This window comes from Phyllobates terribilis, unplaced genomic scaffold (genome assembly GCF_046119375.1).
Source record: "Phyllobates terribilis strain yellow unplaced genomic scaffold, ASM4611937v1 Scaffold_7__3_contigs__length_470593459, whole genome shotgun sequence".
NCBI lineage: Eukaryota > Metazoa > Chordata > Amphibia > Anura > Dendrobatidae > Phyllobates > Phyllobates terribilis.
In genome coordinates, this window is record NW_027362767.1 from 50385429 (window position 1) to 50410104 (window position 24676).

The window sequence follows — 24676 nt, forward strand, 5'->3', positions numbered from 1 at the left end:
CAGTGCACGAGCTGGGGGGGGGCCACAGTGCACGAGCTGGGGGGGGGCCACAGTGCACGAGCTGGGGGGGGGCCACAGTGCACGAGCTGGGGGGGGTCCACAGTGCACGAGCTGGGGGGGGGGTCCACAGTGCACGAGCTGGGGGGGGGGTCCACAGTGCACGAGCTGGGGGGGGGGGTCCACAGTGCACGAGCTGGGGGGGGGGGTCCACAGTGCACGAGCTGGGGGGGGGGGTCCACAGTGCACGAGCTGGGGGGGGGTCCACAGTGCACGAGCTGGGGGGGGGTCCACAGTGCACGAGCTGGGGGGGGGTCCACAGTGCACGAGCTGGGGGGGGGTCCACAGTGCACGAGCTGGGGGGGGGGTCCACAGTGCACGAGCTGGGGGGGGGGTCCACAGTGCACGAGCTGGGGGGGGGTCCACAGTGCACGAGCTGGGGGGGGGTCCACAGTGCACGAGCTGGGGGGGGGGTCCACAGTGCACGAGCTGGGGGGGGGTCCACAGTGCACGAGCTGGGGGGGGGCTCCACAGTGCACGAGCTGGGGGGGGGGTCCACAGTGCACGAGCTGGGGGGGGTCCACAGTGCACGAGCTGGGGGGGGGTCCACAGTGCACGAGCTGGGGGGGGTCCACAGTGCACGAGCTGGGGGGGGGGTCCACAGTGCACGAGCTGGGGGGGGGGTCCACAGTGCACGAGCTGGGGGGGGTCCACAGTGCACGAGCTGGGGGGGGTCCACAGTGCACGAGCTGGGGGGGGTCCACAGTGCACGAGCTGGGGGGGGTCCACAGTGCACGAGCTGGGGGGGGTCCACAGTGCACGAGCTGGGGGGGGTCCACAGTGCACGAGCTGGGGGGGGGGTCCACAGTGCACGAGCTGGGAGGGGGGGTCCACAGTGCACGAGCTAGGGGGGGGTCCACAGTGCACGAGCTGGGGGGGGTCCACAGTGCACGAGCTGGGGGGGGGTCCACAGTGCACGAGCTGGGGGGGGTCCACAGTGCACGAGCTGGGGGGGGGTCCACAGTGCACGAGCTGGGGGGGTCCACAGTGCACGAGCTGGGGGGGGTCCACAGTGCACGAGCTGGGGGGGGGTCCACAGTGCACGAGCTGGGGGGGGTCCACAGTGCACGAGCTGGGGGGGTCCACAGTGCACGAGCTGGAGGGGGGTTCCACAGTGCACGAGCTGGGGGGGTACCACCGTGCACGAGCTGGGGGGGGTACCACCGTGCACGAGCTGCTCAGCCCAGGGGCAGGTCTTATTGCATAACAGGGACAATGTGCAGCTGCCGCAGATCACTGGGGAGGGACGAGCTGAATGAACCGGATCGAGTCCCAGTGTTGGGGCTGTCAGGATGGGGCTGCCATGGGCTGCTTGGCTGCTGCTCCCGGCTCTCCTGCACCGGGCCGTCTGTCACCCGCAGTGTCTGGACTTCAAGCCCCCGTTCCGGCCGCCGCAGGCGCTCACCTTCTGTGTGCAGTACAGGGACTTCGGCTGCTGCGACGCCTCCCGGGACAGGGAGATCATGGAGACCTTCTACCGGGTGATGGGGCACATAGATGAGGCAGGCTACGAGCTGTGCGCTGCCCATGTGCAGGACATCCTGTGCCAGGTGAGTGCCCACATCCTGGGCATCAGATCTTTCACACCGCAGCTGCAACCAAAGCCCAAGAACTGCCAGGGCTGGGAGTCACTTCATTTATTCCAGGTGACACTGGATATGGGGTCACGTGATCTCTGCCAGGTGATAGAGGATAGGTCATGTGATTTCTACCAGGTGATACTGTATATGGGGGTCACGTGGTCTCTGCCAGGTGATACTGGATATGGGGGTCACGTGATCTCTGCCAGGTGATAGAGGATATAGGGGTCCACGTGATCTCTGCCAGGTGATACTGGATATGGGGGTCACGTGGTCTCTGCCAGGTGATAGAGGATATAGGGGTCCACGTGATTTCTGCCAGGTGATACTGTATATGGGGGTCACGTGGTCTCTGCCAGGTGATACTGTATATGGGGGTCACGTGGTCTCTGCCAGGTGATACTGGATATGGGGGTCACGTGATCTCTGCCAGGTGATACTGGATATGGGGGTAACGTGGTCTCTGCCAGGTGACACTGGATATGAGGGTAACGTGGTCTCTGCCAGGTGATACTGGATTTAGGGGTCACGTGATCTCTGCCAGGTGATACTGGATATGGGGTCACGTGATGTCTGCCAGGTGATACTGGTTATGGGGTCACATGATCTCTGCCAGGTGATAGTGGATATGGGGTCACGTGATGTCTGCCAGGTGATACTGGTTATGGGGTCACGTGATGTCTGCCAGGTGATACTGGTTATGGGGTCACGTGATGTCTGCCAGGTGATACTGGATATGCTGGCCACGTGATCTCTGCCAGGTGATAGTGGATATGGGGTCACGTGATCTCTACCCGGTGATAGAGGATATGGGGGTCACGTAATCTCTGCCAGGTGATAGTTTAAGGGAATATGATGGATATGTCCTGCAGAATCTTTACGTGATGGACGATGGGTAATAGGACATTTACTTGGGACAATGGGCAAATACCAAGTTAAAGAAATGCCATACTGAAGTCTATGTAATGGGACAGGTTTAGGTTCGTATGGAGCATCTTCTAGCTGTAATGTCCGATATGATGTTAATAATACCCATTGCCTCCAAAATTTTGAAAACTGCTATGTAATTGTCCATTCTTGGCAAGATAAGCCAATTCTCTAAAGTATTAGTGGGTTCCTCAGTGATAGATGTTCAGAAAGACAAGGATCGCACATGTTGCATTTCAATATGCCTCATCCTTTAGTGCCAATTTAGATAAGCAGAAAGGTCTGACAACAACTTCCCTCTTCCCATTGAAAAACGCTTGAATGCTCACAGCGAGAGGCAGCGAGTGCGGATATACAGGACTGTAACCGCAGCACTGCAGATAGGGCCCGGCCAGGTGAAGGATTACAGGAAAGTTATCAGGTATTACCATGTGACTCATATGTTGCCGGAGGTGGTTACCAAGTGAGAGATATCTACAATCTTAGGAGAACATCCCGGGAGATCACGTTATGTTCCAGGTTTAAAGGAGTTAAAAATCAAGTATAATTTATAGTCATCGGATAAAATGTTCTAACAGATGAGAGAAGCATAATTTGATGGATGGTTGATAAAATGTAACAGGAGGAGTCTGAGGGATTAAATAGGAATTCACTATTTTATATGTCAGAAGATGCAATCAACCATTCGTAGAGGCTGCTTGGAGCCCCAGGAATAATCTGTAGGGAAACCTGGCTGAGGCTGCTTGGAGCCCCAGGAATAATCTGTAGGGAAACCTGGCTGAGGCTGCTTGGAGCCCCAGGAATAATCTGTAGGGAAACCTGGCAGAGGCTGCTTGGAGCCCCAGGAATAATCTATAGGGAAACCTGGCAGAGGCTGCTTGGAGCCCCAGGAATAATCTATAGAGAAACCTGGCAGAGGCTGCTTGGAGCCCCAGGAATAATCTATAGAGAAACCTGGCAGAGGCTGCTTGGAGCCCCAGGAATAATCTATAGGGAAACCTGGCAGAGGCTGCTTGGAGCCCCAGGAATAATCTATAGAGAAACCTGGCAGAAGCTGCTTGGAGCCCCAGGAATAATCTATAGGGAAACCTGGCAGAGGCTGCTTGGAGCCCCAGGAATTATCTGTAGGGAAACCTGGCAGAGGCTGCTTGGAGCCCCAGGAATAATCTATAGGGAAACCTGGCAGAGACTGCTTGGAGCCCCAGGAATTATCTATAGAAAAACCTGGCAGAGGCTGCTTGGAGCCCCAGGAATAATCTGCAGGGAAACCTGGCAGAGACTGCTTGGAGCCCCAGGAATAATCTATAGAGAAACCTGGCAGAGGCTGCTTGGAGCCCCAGGAATAATCTATAGGGAAACCTGGCAGTGGCTGCTTGGAGCCCCAGGAATAATCTATAGAGAAACCTGGCAGAAGCTGCTTGGAGCCCCAGGAATAATCTATAGGGAAACCTGGCAGAGGCTGCTTGGAGCCCCAGGAATTATCTGTAGGGAAACCTGGCAGAGGCTGCTTGGAGCCCCAGGAATAATCTGCAGGGAAACCTGGCAGAGACTGCTTGGAGCCCCAGGAATAATCTATAGAAAAACCTGGCAGAGGCTGCTTTGAGCCCCAGGAATAATCTGTAGGGAAACCTGGCAGAGGCTGCTTGGAGCCCCTGGAATAATCTGTAGGGAAACCTGGCAGAGGCTGCTTGGAGCCCCAGGAATAATCTATAGAGAAACCTGGCAGAGGCTGCTTGGAGCCCCAGGAATAATCTATAGAGAAACCTGGCAGAGGCTGCTTGGAGCCCCAGGAATAATCTATAGAGAAACCTGGCAGAGGCTGCTTGGAGCCCCAGGAATAATCTATAGAGAAACCTGGCAGAGGCTGCTTGGAGCCCCAGGAATAATCTATAGAGAAACCTGGCAGAGGCTGCTTGGAGCCCCAGGAATAATCTATAGAGAAACCTGGCAGAAGCTGCTTGGAGCCCCAGGAATAATCTATAGGGGAACCTGGCAGAGGCTGCTTGGAGCCCCAGGAATTATCTGTAGGGAAACCTGGCAGAGGCTGCTTGGAGCCCCAGGAATAATCTGCAGGGAAACCTGGCAGAGACTGCTTGGAGCCCCAGGAATAATCTATAGAAAAACCTGGCAGTGGCTGCTTTGAGCCCCAGGAATAATCTATAGAGAAACCTGGCAGAGGCTGCTTGGAGCCCCAGGAATAATCTGTAGGGAAACCTGGCAGAGGCTGCTTGGAGCCCCTGGAATAATCTGTAGGGAAACCTGGCAGAGGCTGCTTGGAGCCCCTGGAATAATCTGTAGGGAAACCTGGCAGAGGCTGCTTGGAGCCCCAGGAATAATCTATAGAGAAACCTGGCAGAGGCTGCTTGGAGCCCCAGGAATAATCTATAGAGAAACCTGGCAGAGGCTGCTTGGAGCCCCAGGAATAATCTATAGAGAAACCTGGCAGAGGCTGCTTGGAGCCCCAGGAATAATCTATAGAGAAACCTGGCAGAGGCTGCTTGGAGCCCCAGGAATAATCTATAGAGAAACCTGGCAGAGGCTGCTTGGAGCCCCAGGAATAATCTATAGAGAAACCTGGCAGAGGCTGCTTGGAGCCCCAGGAATAATCTATAGAGAAACCTGGCAGAGGCTGCTTGGATCCCGAGGAATTATCTATAGGGAAACCTGGCAGAGGTTGCTTGGAGCCCCAGGAATTATCTGTAGGGAAACCTGGCAGAGGCTGCTTGGAGCCCCAGGAATAATCTATAGAGAAACCTGGCAGAGGCTGCTTGGATCCCGAGGAATTATCTATAGGGAAACCTGGCAGAGGCTGCTTGGAGCCCCAGGAATAATCTGTAGGGAAACCTGGCAGAGGCTGCTTGGAATTTCAAAAATAAATAATAGCTATAGGGAAACCTAGCAGGAGGTTTTTATTTTCTCTGCAGTGCCTCCACAGGAGGATGCAAGTATTACATCATACACAACAAAATGGGGTCCTCCAAAACAAAATATAAACTTCATAGCCATAATCTGCTCTAGCTATTGTGGGCCATGCTGTGGGAATTACCCTTCACCCATTTTCTAATTCAAAAATTCCCTTGATTGCTATGCAAATAAAGGACTCATTGATACCCCTAAAAATGGGGTCCTCCAGAATAAAAGACACATCAAAACCATCATCCCCTCTATCTAACAGTCCTGGGTCCTAATGAAGGAATTACCACCACCCCTTTTGTCACTAGAAAATGCCCTATGGGACGTTGTACTTCTGCTTGTAACTTGCACATCTGGCCGGACCACTGTGTCACATTGATTGATGAAAATGTCAATGGAACAAGACAGAAGCCACCACAGTTTTCTAGGAAAGACTCACTGTAGCCTCTGGTTAAATTGTGGGCTGTAGATATATATATATATTTTTTTACATGATATGTAAGTAACTCTAATGGATTAACTTGGATGCCCTAGGTCATTTACCTAAGCCATCCACATAACCACCCATGGTCATCGGCATCCACATAACCGCCCATGGCCATTCACATAACCGCCCATGGCCATTCACATAACCGCCCATGGCCGTTCACATAACCGCCCATGGCCGTTCACATAAGCGCCCATGGCCATCCACATAACCGCCCATGGCCATCCACATAACTTTTCAGACTAATTTGCCTGAATAACCTTACACTACTCAAGTATGTAGGATCCATTGCTCATCTCTGTATTATACAAAATTATCTGTCTAAAAAATGGCGCAGCTTATTTCTCCTTTTATTTTTCTACCATTATAGGAGTGCTCGCCGTACGCCGCACACTTATACGATGCTGAAGACCCCAGCACACCCATGCGCTCCGTGGCTGGCCTCTGTGAGGATTATTGCGCGGATGTCTGGAAAAAATGCAGATCGCTTTTCAGATACATGACGCCTGACAAAGAGTTATTGGCCTTGGAAGGGAACATGGCCAAATTCTGCCGCCACTTGGCTCTAGATGACACCGATTACTGTTTTCCTCGTTTGTTAGTGAACACGAAACTCAACCAGAACTTGGGCTTGGTGACGGCTGACTCAGAGGGCTGTCTGCAGCTATGTCTGGAAGAAGTGGCGAATGGTCTCCAGAATCCCGTGGCCATGGTCCACGCCAACGATGGCACACATCGCTTCTTTGTGGCCGAGCAGGTCGGTCTAGTTTGGACCTATCTCCCGGATCGTTCCAGACTAGAAAAGCCGTTTTTAAATATCTCCCAAGCCGTCCTGACTTCTCCCTGGGAAGGCGACGAGCGAGGTTTTCTAGGAATTGTTTTCCATCCAAACTTCAGACATAACGGCAAAGTCTATATTTATTACTCGGTGGAAATTGACTTTGATGAGATCATACGAATCAGCGAGTTCAGAGTTTCCGCTCATGACATGAACATGGTCGATCACAGCTCAGAGAGGTAATTTTCCGCAAGCGTTCACCAGCCTGGTGTGCGGCTCTTTCAGTTATTAACGAGCGCTGCTCCTCTGGGCACAGCGCCACTTGTCTGGATCCTCCGCAGCATAATAAAAACATAGAATTTTGCTGCCATTTTTTAGAGGACCCCTCCCTTTACATAAATGTCATGCCAGGAAAATAATGGATATGCGATTTTTGGGGGGAGTAATTGTTTCTTTTTAATTACAAGACTCTGTGTGTGTTCATTTTGTGTAGAAGAGTTTACCATATGATCCTGATGTTCCTCCTCTAAATATAAGAGCATATAAAAAAATCAAACATAGATATTTAGGAAAGAGACAAAATGGCCCTTCAGATTAGAAATCAGCGTTATCAAGGGGTACACTGCAGAAAAAGATGACAGACTGTATGTTACTTTACAAGTATATTCCCACAATTGAAAGCCATTTCCTATCCATAGGAGAGGGACTAACGTATTGATCACTGGGGGTTCGACCTTTGAGACCTCCCCCAGCGATTTCAAGAACATGGCTCTGAAGAGCTTCGTTTTGAATGGGACAGAGGTCCCCATGGTATAACTTCACTCCATTTATTGTTTATGGGACTGGAAAAAAAAGTCAAGTATAGGGCTCCAATATTTCTCTCAGTTCTATACATAGTTACTATGCTCACCTCCACCCATTACTGGTTGTAGAGCCATGTCCTCAGGATCGGTGGGAATACCAGCAGTTGGACTCTTAAGAGTTCAGTAAGCCATCCCCTATCTTGTGGACAGAGGATAACTTTCAATTGTAGGACTACCCCTTTAAGAAATACACTTAAGTAATGTTCCGCATGGGCTGGGTCAGGAGAGATCTTGTGTGAGGAACAGCAATGGTTTTCAGACAGTGGCCATCCGTGATTCCTTGGGTCCACCAGAGGAAATTATTCTGATGGACCCTCTTGATCTATATAGACGCTGTGTATGTCCACGATCACTGTATACCCAGGACATGTAGATTATTTGTGAATCATCCTGTAAGAATTAGACCTTGGTGACAAGATTGGCTCTAATGTCATCTTCTTATCTTCTGCTGGACCCTTGGGTCCACTAAGGTGTCAGAGTCTGGGTCCACTTGAGGATCATCTTGCGCTCTTATAGGCCAGTCTGAGCATTTGATTGTAAGTAATAAGAATAAACATTTGAATAACTTAATTTTTGCTCATATTATTAGGATAATCTTGGAAGTGGAGGAACCGGCCTCCAATCACAATGGCGGTGAGGTGCTCTTTGGAGATGACGGCTACCTCTACATATTTATTGGAGATGGAGGCATGGCTGGAGATCCGTTCGGAAAGTTTGGAAATGCTCAGAACAAGTAAGAACATTCACATATATCCTGGGGGAATTTGAGTTGTGTTCTGTTTCTAATCATTTACTAGCTATGTGTCCTCCAGATACATAATATATTCAGAAGAACCTGGAGATCAAGATACAGTATATTCAGCTTTACTTATTATTAAATATTTTGTTTCTTTTTTTTTCAGACTCTAGTAGAGTTTTTTTTTTTTTTTTTTACTTTTTGTGCAAATATCGCTCCCATCCTTAGTCCCGTTCCCCAAAGCCTTGCTTGCATTGAGCCTTCTGGAGGACACGAACCAATCACCATTATCAAAAGCCACCCAAGCTATTCACATTCTCTTGCTTGGTCCAGTAAACTGGTTTAGAAAAGTTTGACTACTTTTATCTTAAAAAAACAGCACCACAATTGTCTATGGATTGCATCTCAGCTCCATTAACTCCTTCAGGACTGGGCCATTTTTCATTTTTGCTATTTTATTTTTCCCCCCTCTGCTTCTACCAAGAGCCATAATTTTTTAATTTCGACATTTTTTTATGACGTTCAATTTGTGGTAAAAATGACCTGGTAAAGTGATTCTCCAAATCTGCATATATATTTTTTATATTTATTTTAGTGGTTAAAAAATTCAGAACTTTGCACAAAAAAATGAAACTGGGTTGTGTCTTCTTTTTTTAAAATTTTCATTTGATAGTGCTGTTGGAGGGCTTTTTTTTTGCACGCTGAGCTCTAGTCTTTGGTACCATTTTGGCTTACAGTCAACATTTTGATTCCTTATTTTTGCGGGAAGTGCAGTGACCAAAAAAACGGCAATTCTGGCACTTTTTCTTTTTGGCTTTTAACTTATGGGTTAAATAATTTAACATTTTGATCAGATTATAGACAGCAATACTAAATATTGTTATTTTTTTTATATTTCTTTATTTTTCAATGGGAGAAGGTTTTTTTTTTAAACCTTTTGGGATTTTTTTAAATAATTTTTAAACCATTTTTTTTTACATTTTTACTTTTTTTTTTTTTGTCTCCTCCTGAACCCTCTCCATACAACCACACACTGACCCTGATGTGCAGTTACGTAAGGGATGCAAAGAAGTTAAACTGAGGCACAACAAGCCATTTTTGGAATAAGGCAGCCATGTTTTTTTTTTCTCGGAAAATCCTTTAGGCCAGGTTCACACGTGCGTATTTAACGAAACGGACTAAACTTGGGTCTCCCGACACAAACTTACAGCCTCATAGACAAATACAAGGCTGTAACTTTGGGTTCGAAGAGCCATTGCCCCAGATTGGGCATTGTGTTCTGAATACAGGCCGAGACTTGCGCTCGTGTGAACAAGGGCTTAAAGGTAAAATATTTCTTAGTCAAATGCCCTGGTAGAGAGAACATGGATGGCTTCACATATCAAAACCCAAGACAGGTAAGTAAGATTGTGAGCAATGTATAAATGCTATTTATTTTGCCTGGATATTTCTTATTTTTTATTGCGTCATGTTTTTTTTCTCCTCTCGTTTCCAGATCGACATTATTAGGCAAAGTCCTCCGTATTGACGTGAATCATAACAACCACGGACCTCTTTACCGAATCCCACCAGACAACCCGTTTGTCAATGACCCATTGGCCAGGCCCGAAATTTATGCATATGGGGTGAGGAACATGTGGCGCTGCTCATTTGATAGGGGAGACCCCCATACAAAGGAAGGGAAAGGACGCCTGTTCTGTGGAGATGTAGGACAGAATAAATTCGAAGAAGTCGACATTGTAGAGAAAGGAAAAAATTATGGCTGGAGAGCCAGGGAAGGCTTCAGCTGCTATGATAAAAAGCTGTGCGCCAATTCTTCTCTAGGTAATGACTGCCGATTGTGTGGCCGCATTTCTTCCAATCATGACTATATGATCGTTATTTATAGGGGAAATCCAATAAAAAGTTCACAAAAGGTTTTACTTTGACGTTTTAGAAGCTTCTTGGCTCCATGTAAATAGGATTTTGCTAGGAACTGTGCAATGCTTAATTTGTTCCTGTGGGGGCGCTGCAGGGGAATTTAACTCTTTCTGCCTGGTTTCCAGTTTCCTCACTAATTAAAGCAGGATACCTTCCTTAATAAATAAAATGAGAAAAAATTCCCAAAAGTGCCCCTAATGCCAACCTAACGGACCCTACTTTATAGCAAAAGTCAGGTCCAAACCTCCGAATTACAGATTCAGGCATGCAGAGCGTAATCCCAGGACCCTCCGCTGCCCCCCTGATTGGCAAAGCGCAAGATCTCATGCTTTTAACTAAAACGGCGCTGCCATGTTAGGTATAAAACAGTTTTAAATATATAAAAACATTAAAAAAGTGGTATCACCCGACTTTCCCAATTAAAAACAGAATTTAAAAAAATAATGAAAAGCATATTCAGTTTTTCCACGCCTGCAAACTTCCAATCTATTGAAATTTACAATTATTTAACCATAGGTTAAATGTCCTAAAAAATATTATCGAAACACCAGAATTTTTGTTTTTCCTTTGCCGCTCCCCCCCCCCCCCCAAAAAAAAATGCAATAGAAAGCAGTCTAAATATTTTTTTTTTACCACTGAAAAAAAAAAAGTACAAGTTTGCTATCAGTACAGCCAGACTGATATGGAGAATCATTTTTCTAGGTAATTTTTACCGCAGAATAAACTCCACGGCGGAATTGCGTATTTTGGGGTGGAGTGGGTTTCAAAACTTTACTGCTCTTGGAATTTTTTTTTCTGTATTTCAGTACATTATATGATAAAATGAATTGTGTCATTCAAAATTACAACTTTTCTTGTAAGAAAAGAAAAAAATTGTCGACAGAACAAAACAAAAAGTTATGTTTCTTGGAAGAAATCGAAAACGCAAAAAAAAAATTAAAATTTGTCGGGAAGGGGGTTAAAGAGTCTGGCTACTGACATACACCTCCGATAAAAAGCTCTGATATATAACACTGTAAACCATATAGTGGCATAAATCACCCATCAGGTCCCATTGTAAAAACAGAGTAGATGGCACAGTACATGGGGTGGAAAGTTTACTAGAAGCCGCAGCCTCGCATTCACATTGTGGAATGTTTTATTCATGTCAGGCCGTGACGGATGCTCTTTAAGAAATCTGCAGATTCCATGGTCTGTGTCTTGAACACTCCTTAGCAACTTCCACCATTTCTGTGAGATTCTGAGGTTACATCTTGGAATATGCATGCAAAGCACAGCAGTTTACTGCTAGATTTTCAACCGAAGCCCCAAGGTCATTATGGGTCTGCTAAGCCCACATGGCCAAAATCTTCCCCTTTATGGGATTTGATTGGAGACAGGATTTACTTTTTGTTTTTAGAATGTGCAGTATGATTGGGGTAAATTTCAATTTAAATAGGACCTGTTACTTGCCATAAATACATTATTTTTTACACCAAGTGTAAATACCGCTGTTCTCTTGAATCCGGCGTTGTTTTTCTTTCGTTTCTACGCCTTTCCGTACCTGAGATATGGCTTCCTCTTCCTTGTATGTAAATCTAATCTTAGCCAAGTGGTCAGGGTCTTCTTTGTGTGCCACGCCCAATTGCCTAACAAGACTAGATTTGTATGCAGAGAAGAAGGGGAGATATCTCAGGAACAGGGAGGCGCAGGAACAAAAGAAAAACATCTCCGAATTCAGGAGAACAGCGGCATTCACACCAGGTTAAAAAAATACCTATTTATGGCAAGTGATGGACCCTCTTTAAGGTAACCTGTCTCATGCTCTAAGCTTCCCAAACTATCAACATGACGATATTATGCCCCCATTTCTTCATTTCTAATAAGCCTCTGTTAATGTTCACGACTGTTATAAAAGTTGATCATAGGAATGTTAAAAATGCAGGGAAGAGGCAGAATATCGCTATAGTGGTCGTTTAGGAGACTCGAGTGGTTGAGTCTATATTTGCTACCGATGCCCTAAAAGCACACAGCACATTGGATGTTTAATACAGACTTCCCCTTTAAGATGCTTTGGTTTATAATTTTGTGTGTAGGTACTTAGTACATTAGATTTGGTAACCATTAGGCCTTATTCAGACGGCAGCAACGGGGGCTACATTATAAGGTGCTCATTTCACATAGCAACCAATCACAGTGCAGCTTTCATTTCATATTCTGCTCTTGAAAAATGAAAGTTGTGCTATGATTGGTTGCTATGGACAACACAGATACAATAATGCAGCTCCCATTGCTGCCATTTTGAATGAGACTTAGTGGTTACCAAATCTAAATATTATAAATAAAGCATGTTAAAAGGGGAATCCTAATATTTAACGTGCTTTATTTTATTACGTGTATGTTATATTTGGTAACCATAAAGCCTCATTCAGACTGCTGCAATGTGGGCTACATTTTAGCCCATAGCAACCAATCACAGTGTCACTTTCATTTTTTATGAGCAGAATTTCAAATGAAAGCTGGGCGGTGATTGGTTGCCTTGGGCAACATAGGCAATTGTTCTGTTAGACTGTATTATGTCTGCAGGACCCCCTGCGGAGCAATGAGAATGAGACTGAAATTCAATAACTAAACCATATTTGAAGTTTTTTTACTAGTTTATATATATTTTTTAATTACCGAATATGTTTTTGTGCAGATGACGTCCTTCCGATTTTTGCCTACCCTCATAAAGTTGGAAAATCCGTCACCGGCGGATACGTGTACCGAGGCTGCGAGTATCCAAACTTAAATGGAATTTATATATTTGGAGATTTTATGAGTGGGTATGTTTTTTTTTCCCCTTATCAAGTGCTCTAAGCTTCAGTAATGCTGCGTGTAATCTGCTTTACAATAATCCGAAAAGTCTCATCCTCTGTACAACTTCCGAATAATGTGGGGTCTCACAAGACCAAAAACGGGAGATTATTAATAAGGAGATTTCTTTGGAGAAAATCAGTGATAGTAGCAGATGTAAATGGGTCGTCTTATCACACGGACCCCCTTTTTTATTTGCGATCCACTATGGTGATCAGCTGATTGGGGACGATTGGGAAATGCTGTATTAGGGCAGGTGCAGACGAGCTTATTTTCGGCCCAAGTGCGATCCGAGAAAACATCAGATCGCACTCGGACCAGTGTGGGGGCCGTGCACATGTCCGATTTTTTTCCACGGACAGAGCTGGCCTGAAGAAAAAATTGCTGCATGCCCAAGTTTGATCCAATGTTCGGATCGCACTCAGCCACGCAAGTCAATGAGTGCGCAGGAAACATCAGACTGCACTCGGATGACACCTGAGTGCAGTCCGATTTCCGCGCACTCACACAATGGAGAAGATGGAGACATTTTTTGCCATCTTCTCCTTGTCCAAGCTAATAGGAGCAGACTGTGCTCACACTCTGATCAGAGTGTCATTAGCATAATCCGCCCGATTCTCTCAATCTATGGCCGTCTGCACCTGCCGTTACATTTTGGCTATTAAGATCAGTGGCCATCTATTTAAGGGGTTATTCCCATTTTAAAAGTTATCACCTATCCATTAGAGAGGTGATAACTTGCTGGGCTGTTGGGGTCTGACCGCTGCTGAGAATGAATTAAGTGGAGGCCGGATACGCACACCCCCCTCTCCATTCACGCTCTATGGGACTGCCGATTGCTAAGTACTGTGCTCAGGATTGGTAGAGGTCCTTGTGGTCGGACCCCCACTGATCAGCAAATTAAACGTCTAAATATGGGAATAATCCTTCAACATATAGACAGACCAAGTAAGAGCCATTGCTCTGGGGTCTCCACTCTACTTTATCACTAGGTTTGTAATTGGTGGTTGGGTCTAACCTCTCGGACCCCCATCAAATCTGAAAATCGAGGGGATGCTGTTTTCACTGTTTTTCCCAGTATAGCACGGCAGTGCAGGGAAAAGTGTTAAAGTCCCATTAAAGTGACCGGTACCAGCGGCGTGTTTCCTGCACTGCCAGGATATGCACGGTGCAAGGAAAGCCCAGTGCCGCATCTCAGAATCATTGGGGGTCCATGATTTCAGGCCTTGACCAATCGGAAAATTATTTATAAGATGTGAATACCCTTTATAAAAAGAAGGGGGCCAAATCATCAGTGAATTTGTACCTTTTTTCCAGCATTTTTAATGCATCATTTATTATCTGCTTTGCATATTTTTCTGGCTTTTAAAGCTCTATCACTTTTTTCGGTCTTCAGTAACCAGTTCCAGATGTTTTCTCCCAATTCATAAATTTGCAACTTTAAATCTTTTTTTGTTGCACAAATATAATTTTTTTCATGCAGTTGACGACTAACACATGGCATTTTAGAAGGTTGTGTAATTTTTAACTCAAAAAAGGCACAAAAAGAGTAAAAAAAAAAAAACTTCTTTGAGTTTGCACAATATTCATCTAATAATGTGCACCATTATGATACATTTGGCACAAAATACACCTGGGCAAGAAAAGACAAAAAATGAATTAAACAAAAAAATATATAAATGAATGGAAGTAAAAGTTTCTTACCTAGAAATGTGTGTTTCAGTGGTGGAGGCAGGCAGTCATGTACGTCTCTAGGATGCTGAAAGCAATAGAATAGATTTCCAGAATTTTGGAGTTGTGTCTGAATTTTGCAAATATAATATGCATTGGTAAAATATTTTTTTGCATTGTATTTCCTTTTTTTTTTTTTTTTTTTTTTCATAACAACAGAAGATTGATGGCCTTGAAGGAAGATCAGAATACGGGGGAATGGCAGTACCATGAAATTTGCATGGGGATGGGGCAGACTTGCATGTTTCCTGGCCTCATCAATAACTATTACCAGTACATCATCTCTTTTGCGGAGGATGAAGCAGGTAAATGGGATAAAATAATTCTCTGGATAGCTCTATGGCTATAGAGAAGGATGATAAAGGGCAAGTGACAGTCCTCGGAGAAGAATTGGGTTGTCCACTCTTTTTTTTTCAGCACGTGCTACAGGAAATTATCTACGTTTTGACCTGAATATGTTTTACAGAATTACAGTATTGATAGTCTATCCTTAGGCTCGGTCTTCAATATCAGTTTTGACTTAAGGGTCCCCATCGTTGCCTACCAGGCACAGCTCTATCCTTGTTAGCGTTCCTGTTATTACAGAAGACCTTCAGATACCATGAAAGTTTCACCTGCCACAGATCCTGTTGAGCATTTGCCCCATAGTCAATTTTTCAGTAGGGCTGATCCTTGGCTTTTCTTTATGAATAAGTGGCATGATACTAAATTTCAGCCAGAGATTTTTTTTTCTGTGGAGACACCAAACATCTACTTGGAAATTGCATGTGAATGGGATTTTGGACACTCCATTTGTCTACTAAATGATTGACAGTACAAAAAAAATCCCTTAATTTTTGGACTTGGATTTTTCAGCCAGAAAAATCCACATCTTTTATTGCATTTCTGCCCTGTTAGTGACTCTGTGAAGCTTATTCTGTCTGTGCCATCTGAATTCATACTATAAGACACTAAGTGACAGATAATTCTGCCGGGGCTTTGTTCTGCTTCATACAGTTTCTAGTTGACACATTACAGTGTCCTCTCAGGTCTTATTAAAAAAAAAATCCACTATTGACAGCCTTTCACATTTGTGTCTATCAGATGTCCAGATCTGGCAAGTTGCTAAATGAATTCTCTTTCTTTGAAGGTTGAGGCTCTTTATAAGTCTGTGCACATTAAAGGGGCTTCATGACAGGGGGTTGCCTGCTGTAACTACCCCTTTAAGGAATGAAAGCTGAGCTCTGATTGGTTTCATAGAGCCTAAACTTCCAAAAAACGGCACATTCATTTAGCAAATTGCAACGTACCCTTCCTATGTACTGTGCACCTGAGCCCACCTGCCCACAAAAACTCCTATGTAAGACCCTTACCCTCATTCCTTGTTTTCTTTCAGGAGAACTGTACTTCATGTCTACCGGTATACCCAGTGCCACATCCCCCACCGGTGTCGTGTACAAGATCATAGATACATCAAGGTGAAACTATCCTGAATTTATTAAAATGTATGCTGTTAAATCAGAATCCAAAGACAAAGTCTGGTAGTTCAGCACCAAATAAACAAGAAAGTCAATACTTATTTTTTGCAGGTTTCTGTGACCTAAACCGGTAATAAATAAACATATATATGATGTGAGCTGATACATTGTAGCAAACTAGAAGGAAAAAAGATCCGTGCTGCTGATGTGTTGAGCTCACAGATGATTGCCCGCTCTGGGTAACATTGTAACACTTTCCGATGTGATGTAAACAAGAATCTTCCCATTCATTGAAAGTAAGATTGCAAAATATGTTAGAAGTTGCATAACTTTTATGCCATGTTCCCAGGTGTAGAAATACTTTTTTTCTGCAGATGATGGCACCAAAATATGCAGTAGTAATGTACTATGATTATGCATACTATGCATCTTTGTTTAGTGCAGAAATGCTGGAATTCTATAAAATTAACGTTTTTTACATGCATTTATTTTCAGGCTCCCCATAGAAATCTATAGGGAAAAAAAGTGCACCAATAGAACCGCAGAGTTTCTGAATGCACAGAGGGCAGGAGTTTTCGTGAAATCATATCTACTTGCTTGAACTATCACATTTTCCCCACAAAAAAGATGAAATAAAAAAATACAGCGGGAAAAAAAAGCCAATAGTGTACACTGCGCAGGGAGTTGGTCTTGCAATGCAGCCTACATGGAGTGTCCCACCCAAAGGATAAAGGGATAAATGTTAGATTGCTGGGGACCCCACCTGTGCCGTACACCAACCTAAGTCTGCCTATATTTTGATGTGTATGTTTAAAGAGAACCTGTCAGCATGATTTTGTAATGTAAAGTAAAGACATGGTTGTAATACAGATTACATTGATACCTTTGGTGAAGAAATCCGCTTTGTGGTTCTTCTTTAATCGCCATTTGAAGTTTTCCTATGATTTGATTTCGGTGCACAGGGGCCGGACTGTGCACTGGGTCTTCTCCTCCCTGGCTGTGATTCCCCAGCCCCTCCTGCGTCCGGTCTGTGATTGACAGGTCGCTGCTGAGATTTCAAACAGAGGAGGCAGATCATTCACAGACCGGAGACTGACGGAGGCGAATCACAGACAGGGAGGAGAAGATTCAGTGCACAGTCCGGCCTCTGTGCACCGAAGCAGAAAACTTCTTATGATGATTAAAGAAGAACCACAAAGCGGATTTCTTCACCAAAGGTATCAATGTAATCTGTATTACTGCGCCATTACAGTCATGTCTGCTTATAACGCTACAACATCATGCTGACTTGTTCTCTTATACGTATATAACACGCTCACCTACGCCTGCATACTTTTTTTTTTTTTTTTTAAATGGCTTTTTTTACTTTTCAACTAGTTTTACTTGTTTAAACTGGCCCACCACCCCCAGGATTTCAGAGTGGGAGGTGCTATGGATGTGTTTCGAGAGTAAACCTTTTTTTTCCCCACCAAATTCATCAAAATTGAAATGTACAGTTTTACATCTTATATGAATATTCATACTTTGTTTGGGGAGGGGGAATTTGGGGGACAAAAAAAGTGACGCAAACTACACTTTAGTGTGCGTTAAAAAAACAGCAACCAATACGATGTAAACCTGACAAAACAGTCAAAATATTTTTTTTTTTTTTTTTTTTTTTTTTTTACTATGTCTTGCGCATTTTAGTCCATGGCTATGACGCCATATACTTCTGAATACCGTTTTTTGGAGGCGTATACATTGAGCTTGTAGTGTATGAATGCGTTTCACCCATAGGTTATAAGAGCATCCACTTAACGGTTATCGAAAAGCCCATGATGTATCCCATAAAGTGAAGCCTGTGATGGATGCCATACTCATTGACTTCCATTTAAAAAAAAAAAAAATGAATGAATAAATTTGACAGATGTTTCTTTTACTGGATTCTGCAGCGTGTAAAAACTTAGTCTGCTACACTGTCACATCCCTTTGTTTAGCAGTATAACGACATACACCGGCCAAACCAAAGCTACAAGAACATTCTGAAGGTTACAAAATGCCAACGTGTTCTATGTGCTGATGAACTTGGCTAATGATCTCATTAAGGTGGTGACGACTGCTGCATTAAAATACCTAATGCGCCATCTCGTTACACAGGGACATGGCTCCTGATGTGTTCGGCCCCCCGGTAATGCTCACACTGATATTGGCTGGTGCACACATATGTGCCGGGTTGCGATCAAACCTCACAGTTCCCTCTTCAGCTCGCCGGCTGGTGAATCTATCTCTTATATTTTCCGTTGATATGAATCATTAATATCTTGTAATTAGGGATAGAGATCAGATGGATAATTCTCGTGCGCCGTCTCTCAGGGCCCCGGATTGCTGCATACGGCAGCTGGAAGCTCAATCCTAGCCTCTGAATTTCACTGCTTAATAAGTTCTCTGTATTGCCACAGGAGGGCCCCGCCAGGCAAATGCAGCTCTCATCCCATACCAGTGAAGACGAGAAGTGCAGCTATACCCCTTGTACCAAAAGAAAGTAAGTTCAGAAACTCTCTGCTTAATTTTTACAAAAGATAGGCTGAGATGGGAAATAGTGAGTCCAGCTCTGGAGTATAATACAGGATGTAACTCAGGATCAGTAATGTATTGTATGTACACAGTGAATGCACCAGCAGAATAGTGAGTGCAGCTCTGGAGTATAGTACAGGATGTAACTCAGGATCAGTAATGTAATGTATTGTATGTACACAGTGAATGCACCAGCAGAATAGTGAGTGCAGCTCTGGAGTATAGTACAGGATGTAACTCAGGATCAGTAATGTATTGTATGTACACAGTGAATGCACCAGCAGAATAGTGAGTGCAGCTCTGGAGGATAATACAGGATGTAACTCAGGATCAGTAATGTATGTACACAGTGCCTGCACCAGCAGAATAGTGAGTGCAGCTCTGGAGTATAATACAGGATGTAACTCAGGATCAGTAATGTAATGTATGTACACAGTGACTGCACCAGCAGAATAGTGAGTGCAGCTCTGGAGTATAGTACAGGATGTAACTCAGGATCAGTACAGGATCAGTAATGTAATGTATGTACACAGCGACTGCACCAGCAGAATAGTGAGTGCAGCTCTGGAGTATAATACAGGATGTAACTCAGGATCAGTAATGTAATGTATGTACACAGTGACTGCACCAGCAGAATAGTGAGTGCAGCTCTGGAGTATAATACAGGATGTAACTCAGGATCAGTAATGTAATGTATGTACACAGTGACTGCACCAGCGGAATAGTGAGTGCAGCTCTGGAGTATAATACAGGATGTAACTCAGGATCAGTACAGGATCAGTAATGTAATGTATGTACACAGCGACTGCACCAGCAGAATAGTGAGTGCAGCTCTGGAGTATAATACAGGAGGTAACTCAGGATCAGTAATGTAATGTATGTACACAGTGACTGCACCAGCGGAATAGTGAGTGCAGCTCTGGAGTATAATACAGGATGTAACTCAGGATCAGTAATGTAATGTATGTACACAGTGACTGCACCAGCAGAATAGTGAGTGCAGCTCTGGAGTATAATACAGGATGTAACTCAGGATTAGTACAGGATCAGTAATGTAATGTATGTACACAGTGACTGCACCAGCAGAATAGTGAGTGCAGCTCTGGAGTATAATACTGTATGTAACTCAGGATCATAGGAGGAGGACATAATGTATATACACACCAGAAGAATAGAGGAGTGATATAATGTATGTTGTCTGTCAGATATCAGTATTATATTTGTGTGTGTAGATTGTTTAATGTGAATTGTGCCCGCTCCCTCGGTCAGGTTTTAGTTCTATGACAGCCCTGCAGACTTTTGTTCAGAGGATGTGGCGCTGCTCCTCTTGCCGCCGGCGTATGTAGGTCAGCGCCGCTCGGAGAATAGTACTTCAGCTGGGTTGGTTGTCTTGGCAACAAAGATCTTTTCCATGGAACGGTCTCTCCACAAGTCATCTACATGCACAAAACCCCATCAGCGTCTTCTGTGAGACTGTGACGCAGGTCGGCCCTCACATCGGCCCTCTCATCATCACACTCATCATAGACCCTATTAACAGTACATGAAGTGCACAGATAGCGGAGGTCGGCCAGGAAGGGGTCTGCACGTGAAATGTTTCACTCTGTAATTTGTTTGGTTTTTTTGCTACAAATCATCTACGAGGGGAGAAAAGATTTACAACTTTGCAAAAAAGTCTTGATTACAAATATTGTATTATTGGTGCGTAACAGCTCCTATGAGGACCTATAGGTCTCCAGGGCTGGTGTAAGACAAAGTGTGGCCCTGGGAAAAATTAAAGGTGAGGTCCCAATTGCTAAGGTGTTGCATCTGCATACTGGAATATTTAGGTTGCATTTACACTGCCATTATTAGGCCGCTAAATGAGGGCTGAACGTCTGTGTACAAGTTTATAATCTCTCGTTTACAGCACTGTTCACACAGGAGGACGAGCAGTGATGGGAAGAGAACTATTGATAATATGACTGTTCTGTCCTCCCTGTACTGTGCAAGTTATCGGCAGTACATCCTCGGTTTACACAGGCGATATGCTGCGGATAACCTTTACCGCTGATGATTTTTGTGATGGATTAAGGACCGTTGGTCATGTGACCATGAAATCTCCAAAGGTCCTTGGAAACTGCACTGACAATGCAGGGCTGGCATTATCAGGCCAATTTGTATTTTTTGCAGGCAGGAGGCCCACCAAAACTGCAGCTGAGTATGATTCCCTTTGGGGAAGTAGGCCTTGGTTATTTGCACAGTTTACCTCCTATTCCACTAACACTGGTTCTGTATGTTTCCCTGGCTACAGAATACAAAAACTGTGTAGTCTGATCCTATGATTACAAATAATTCCTTACCATCTGCTTGTTCCTTATTGTATGGGAAACATGGACATTGTTTCTCACGACTGTGGGATCAGACTACACAGGCTTTGTTTGTAGTCTGTAGTCATGGAGACACAAATAGAATCTGTAGACACAAAACAGTAGAATTCTATCAAGACGAGAGATAAAATTTGTTTCCTGGAACTTTAGTATTCTTTGTCTTTACTTAGGACATGTCAAAATTTCAACGGTGTGGCCCAACTCCCATTGGTCCCAGGGACTGGTTTTCAATATTAAATTCTTGAAATAAAAACACTTCACACTCATGATACCAGCAGCACATGATGTTATCAAGTCATATATATTCATATATTTTCAGCTGTATTTTTTTTTTTCTTTCACAGAGTTGATCATAAAAACAACTCCAACAAAACGGCCGAAGGTGAAAACCTCATCCAAAGCCTCTGGGAAGACCAAGGTCACCGCACAACCTCCCGTCAATTCAACACCCGATTGGGTGGAGCAACTCCTAAAACTGATGCAAAGTGCGGGAGATAAACCAAAGACTCCAACCTCCACCACGGCCAGACCAGCCACAACGAGACCACCAAAACCAAAGAAAGGTGGTAAGAGCCACGAAAGGAGAGGCCACAGGAAGAAAAATAAAGCACAAAGTGGCGCCGATTCCAAAGCGTCCTCTATTGAGCTACGTAACGGCGCAGTACGCTTGGCAAACAGCCAGAGGCCGGACCGCGGACGGGTGGAAATCTACATCAATGGAGAATGGGGAACGGTATGTGACGACTTGTGGAACACTAAGGCCGGAAGCGTGGTGTGTCGTCAGCTGGGTTTCCCATATGTTATAAAAGCCGCTAAACAGGGCGAGTTTGGGGAAGGACGGAACCTCCGCATCCTCCTTGATGATGTCGACTGCACTGGAAAAGAGAAGACTCTTCTGGACTGCAAGCACAAGGAGATCGGCAAACACAACTGCAATCACCAGGAGGATGCCGGAGTTATATGTAGCCACACAGAATATGCCGAAAGTTGATGACTTTAAAGGTTTCACATTCCGCAGCATTACCCAAATCGGAATGTGGCCTCCTGATACATCAAAGCCAAAATTAGACCAATTTTATTTTTAAAGGGAATTCTAAATGTCAGAATTTTTTGGAATACACCGGTAGAACTTCGTCTTTTTGATTACGCCAAATTATCACCAATTATTTTACTGTATATAAACTAATCTTGTTAATCATTGTTTTGCCCATAGCCGAAAATCAGAGCTCTAATTGGTTGGGAGGGCAGTTTTTTTTCTGTTAGATATTCTTGATAAATGAAGCCGGTTATGTTGATTAGAACTACACATTTGTACCCCTTTTAAATGGGAATCAGTCTACTGTCGCGGGAAAAGCAGCTATTTTGTAGATCGGCTCTAAAATCAGCAAAACATTATTACAATTGAAAAAGGTTTAAAAACATTCACACTCGTTTTTTAATTTATTTTTTATCAGCACTTCAGTGACTGTGATGAGCTCTGTGTCCAAACATTGAAAGAAGCAGCTCTCGCTTTCTCTCTCGAAGCGGGAAATCTCAGCACCAATCAGCAGTATATACAGAAATGTCCCTCAGGCTCTTGTACTTACTCCTCCACTCTAAGAAAAGCTTCATTCTGATTGGCAGGTGTATTAAAAAAAATAAAATTATATGACACTAATTTTTTACTTTAATCTTCATATTTTGTAGGGAGTTTTTTTTATACTTTTTCAATCTCCATATCATTCTTTTACCCCCTCATTTCCTGACTAGACATAACAAAGTGTATCACTTTTTCCATGAAGTGTTCCTTTAAGGAGGCCCTATCACTTGCCATAAATATTTTTTTCCTGGTGTGAATGCCGCTGTTTTCCTGAATCCGGTGATGTTTTTCTTATGTTCCTGTGCCGCTCTGTTCCTGAGATATGACCCCCTTTTCCATGTATATAAGTTTAGTCTTGTTAACAAAAGGGGCTTGGTCCTCAGCTCTTTTCTTGTCTCCTTGAGGTTGCCGCCTCCTTGGCTAACAAGACTAGATTTATATACAGGGGAAGAAGTGGTCATATCTCAGGAACGGAGAGGAGCAGAAAGAAAAGAAAAATAACGACGGATTCAGGAGAACAGCCGCATTTACATCAGATTAAAAAAAAAATCTAATTTATTGTAAGTGACAAATTCTCTTTAAATAAGGAAACTCTTTAAATCCGGCACTTTCTATAAATTTAGTAAAAAAAAATATATATATATATATATATATATATATATATATATATATATATATATATATATATATATATATATATATATATATATATATATATATATTTCCCGTAATTTTCATGTATATTGATGGTAAAAGTTAAAACTTCTTTTTATATCTGTACATTTGGATTTGTTTATGATCTCTTAATTTTGATAATTTTTTTTTCTAATAAACATAAATGCTCCAATTTTTTTGGTTCTTTTATCAATTTATAATTTAAAGACGTACTGAGCTCAGGACTTGCGGTGCGGTTGACCATTAGGATAAATCCAAAGGCGGTGAAGATAGAGATATACGTCCACCCCGCTGAAAAATCCTCAAATCAGGAACATATAATCAAATCCTTGTTTATTGGTAAGTGCCTACGCGTTTCTGGGTGTTCCACACCCCTTCATCGGGGCACCAACAGATGCCCTTATATGTTCCTGATTTGAGGATTTTTCAGCGGCGCGGACGTATATCTCTACCTTCACCGCCTTTGGATTTATTCTGGTCCTGTGGGACAACTATTGGAGATCCGCTGCAGCTGCCTTTTATATGTTATGGTAGTTGTGTCCTCACACAACCTAACCAGGTGAGAACCACCTTTTTACTATTATTCCCTATGTCTACAGGTGTAACCCTATTGGGCTTTGCGCTCTCTCTCTCTTTGTATTTGACCATTAGGATGACACTCCACCCAACCGTGGCAGGCCAATGACCACATGACTGTGAAAAAAAAAGAGGGCCGGTGAGTTTTGTCCAAGTGACCACACCCATAAAGGTAACTCTTCCCACAATCCATATATTTTTACCATTTGGATCAGGTATCCATGTTACTCATAATGCTCACGTACTGTCACGCTATGTAAGAGAAGGACCAAGTGTACGACGATGGGAAAAGGGGGGGGGGGGGAGTCCAGCAACTAGGGAAAAGGAAGAGTGCAGACCCCTAGGCAGATCAAACAACACCCTGACTCCCCTACCGTCCCTAAATAGGTTCCGCACCTATCACCAAGCAGGATACCTAATCCCGAACTGATCCTAGAGCTGGGCCCTAGGTAGGGAGGGGAAGGGGTGAGCACTAGTCAGCCCCCACTGCAACTAAAGGCAAACAAAAGAGACAAGGGGATATACTTAGCTTTGAGAAGACACCAGAGAAAAGACGACAACAATCCACCAAGAAACTCCAAGAAGAAACTAGCCGACTGCTAGCACTCAAGGCCTGAGCAGGGGAAAATACTTCTATCAC

At 44.1% G+C, this 24676-nt stretch overlaps 1 protein-coding gene across 1 annotated transcript; it reads left to right on the top strand.

Annotated features, from left to right (window-relative positions):
• Window positions 1-1272: 1272 nt before the first annotated feature.
• On the top strand, window positions 1273-23424 carry HHIPL1 (HHIP like 1). Its single transcript, XM_073638535.1, is given in 10 exon segments — window positions 1273-1317; window positions 1320-1607; window positions 6335-6981; window positions 8195-8338; window positions 9837-10165; window positions 12939-13065; window positions 14987-15132; window positions 16203-16284; window positions 18723-18805; window positions 21551-23424. Coding segments are annotated over 10 exon segments (2538 nt in total). The 3' UTR covers window positions 22198-23424.
• The last annotated feature ends 1252 nt before the right edge of the window (window positions 23425-24676 follow it).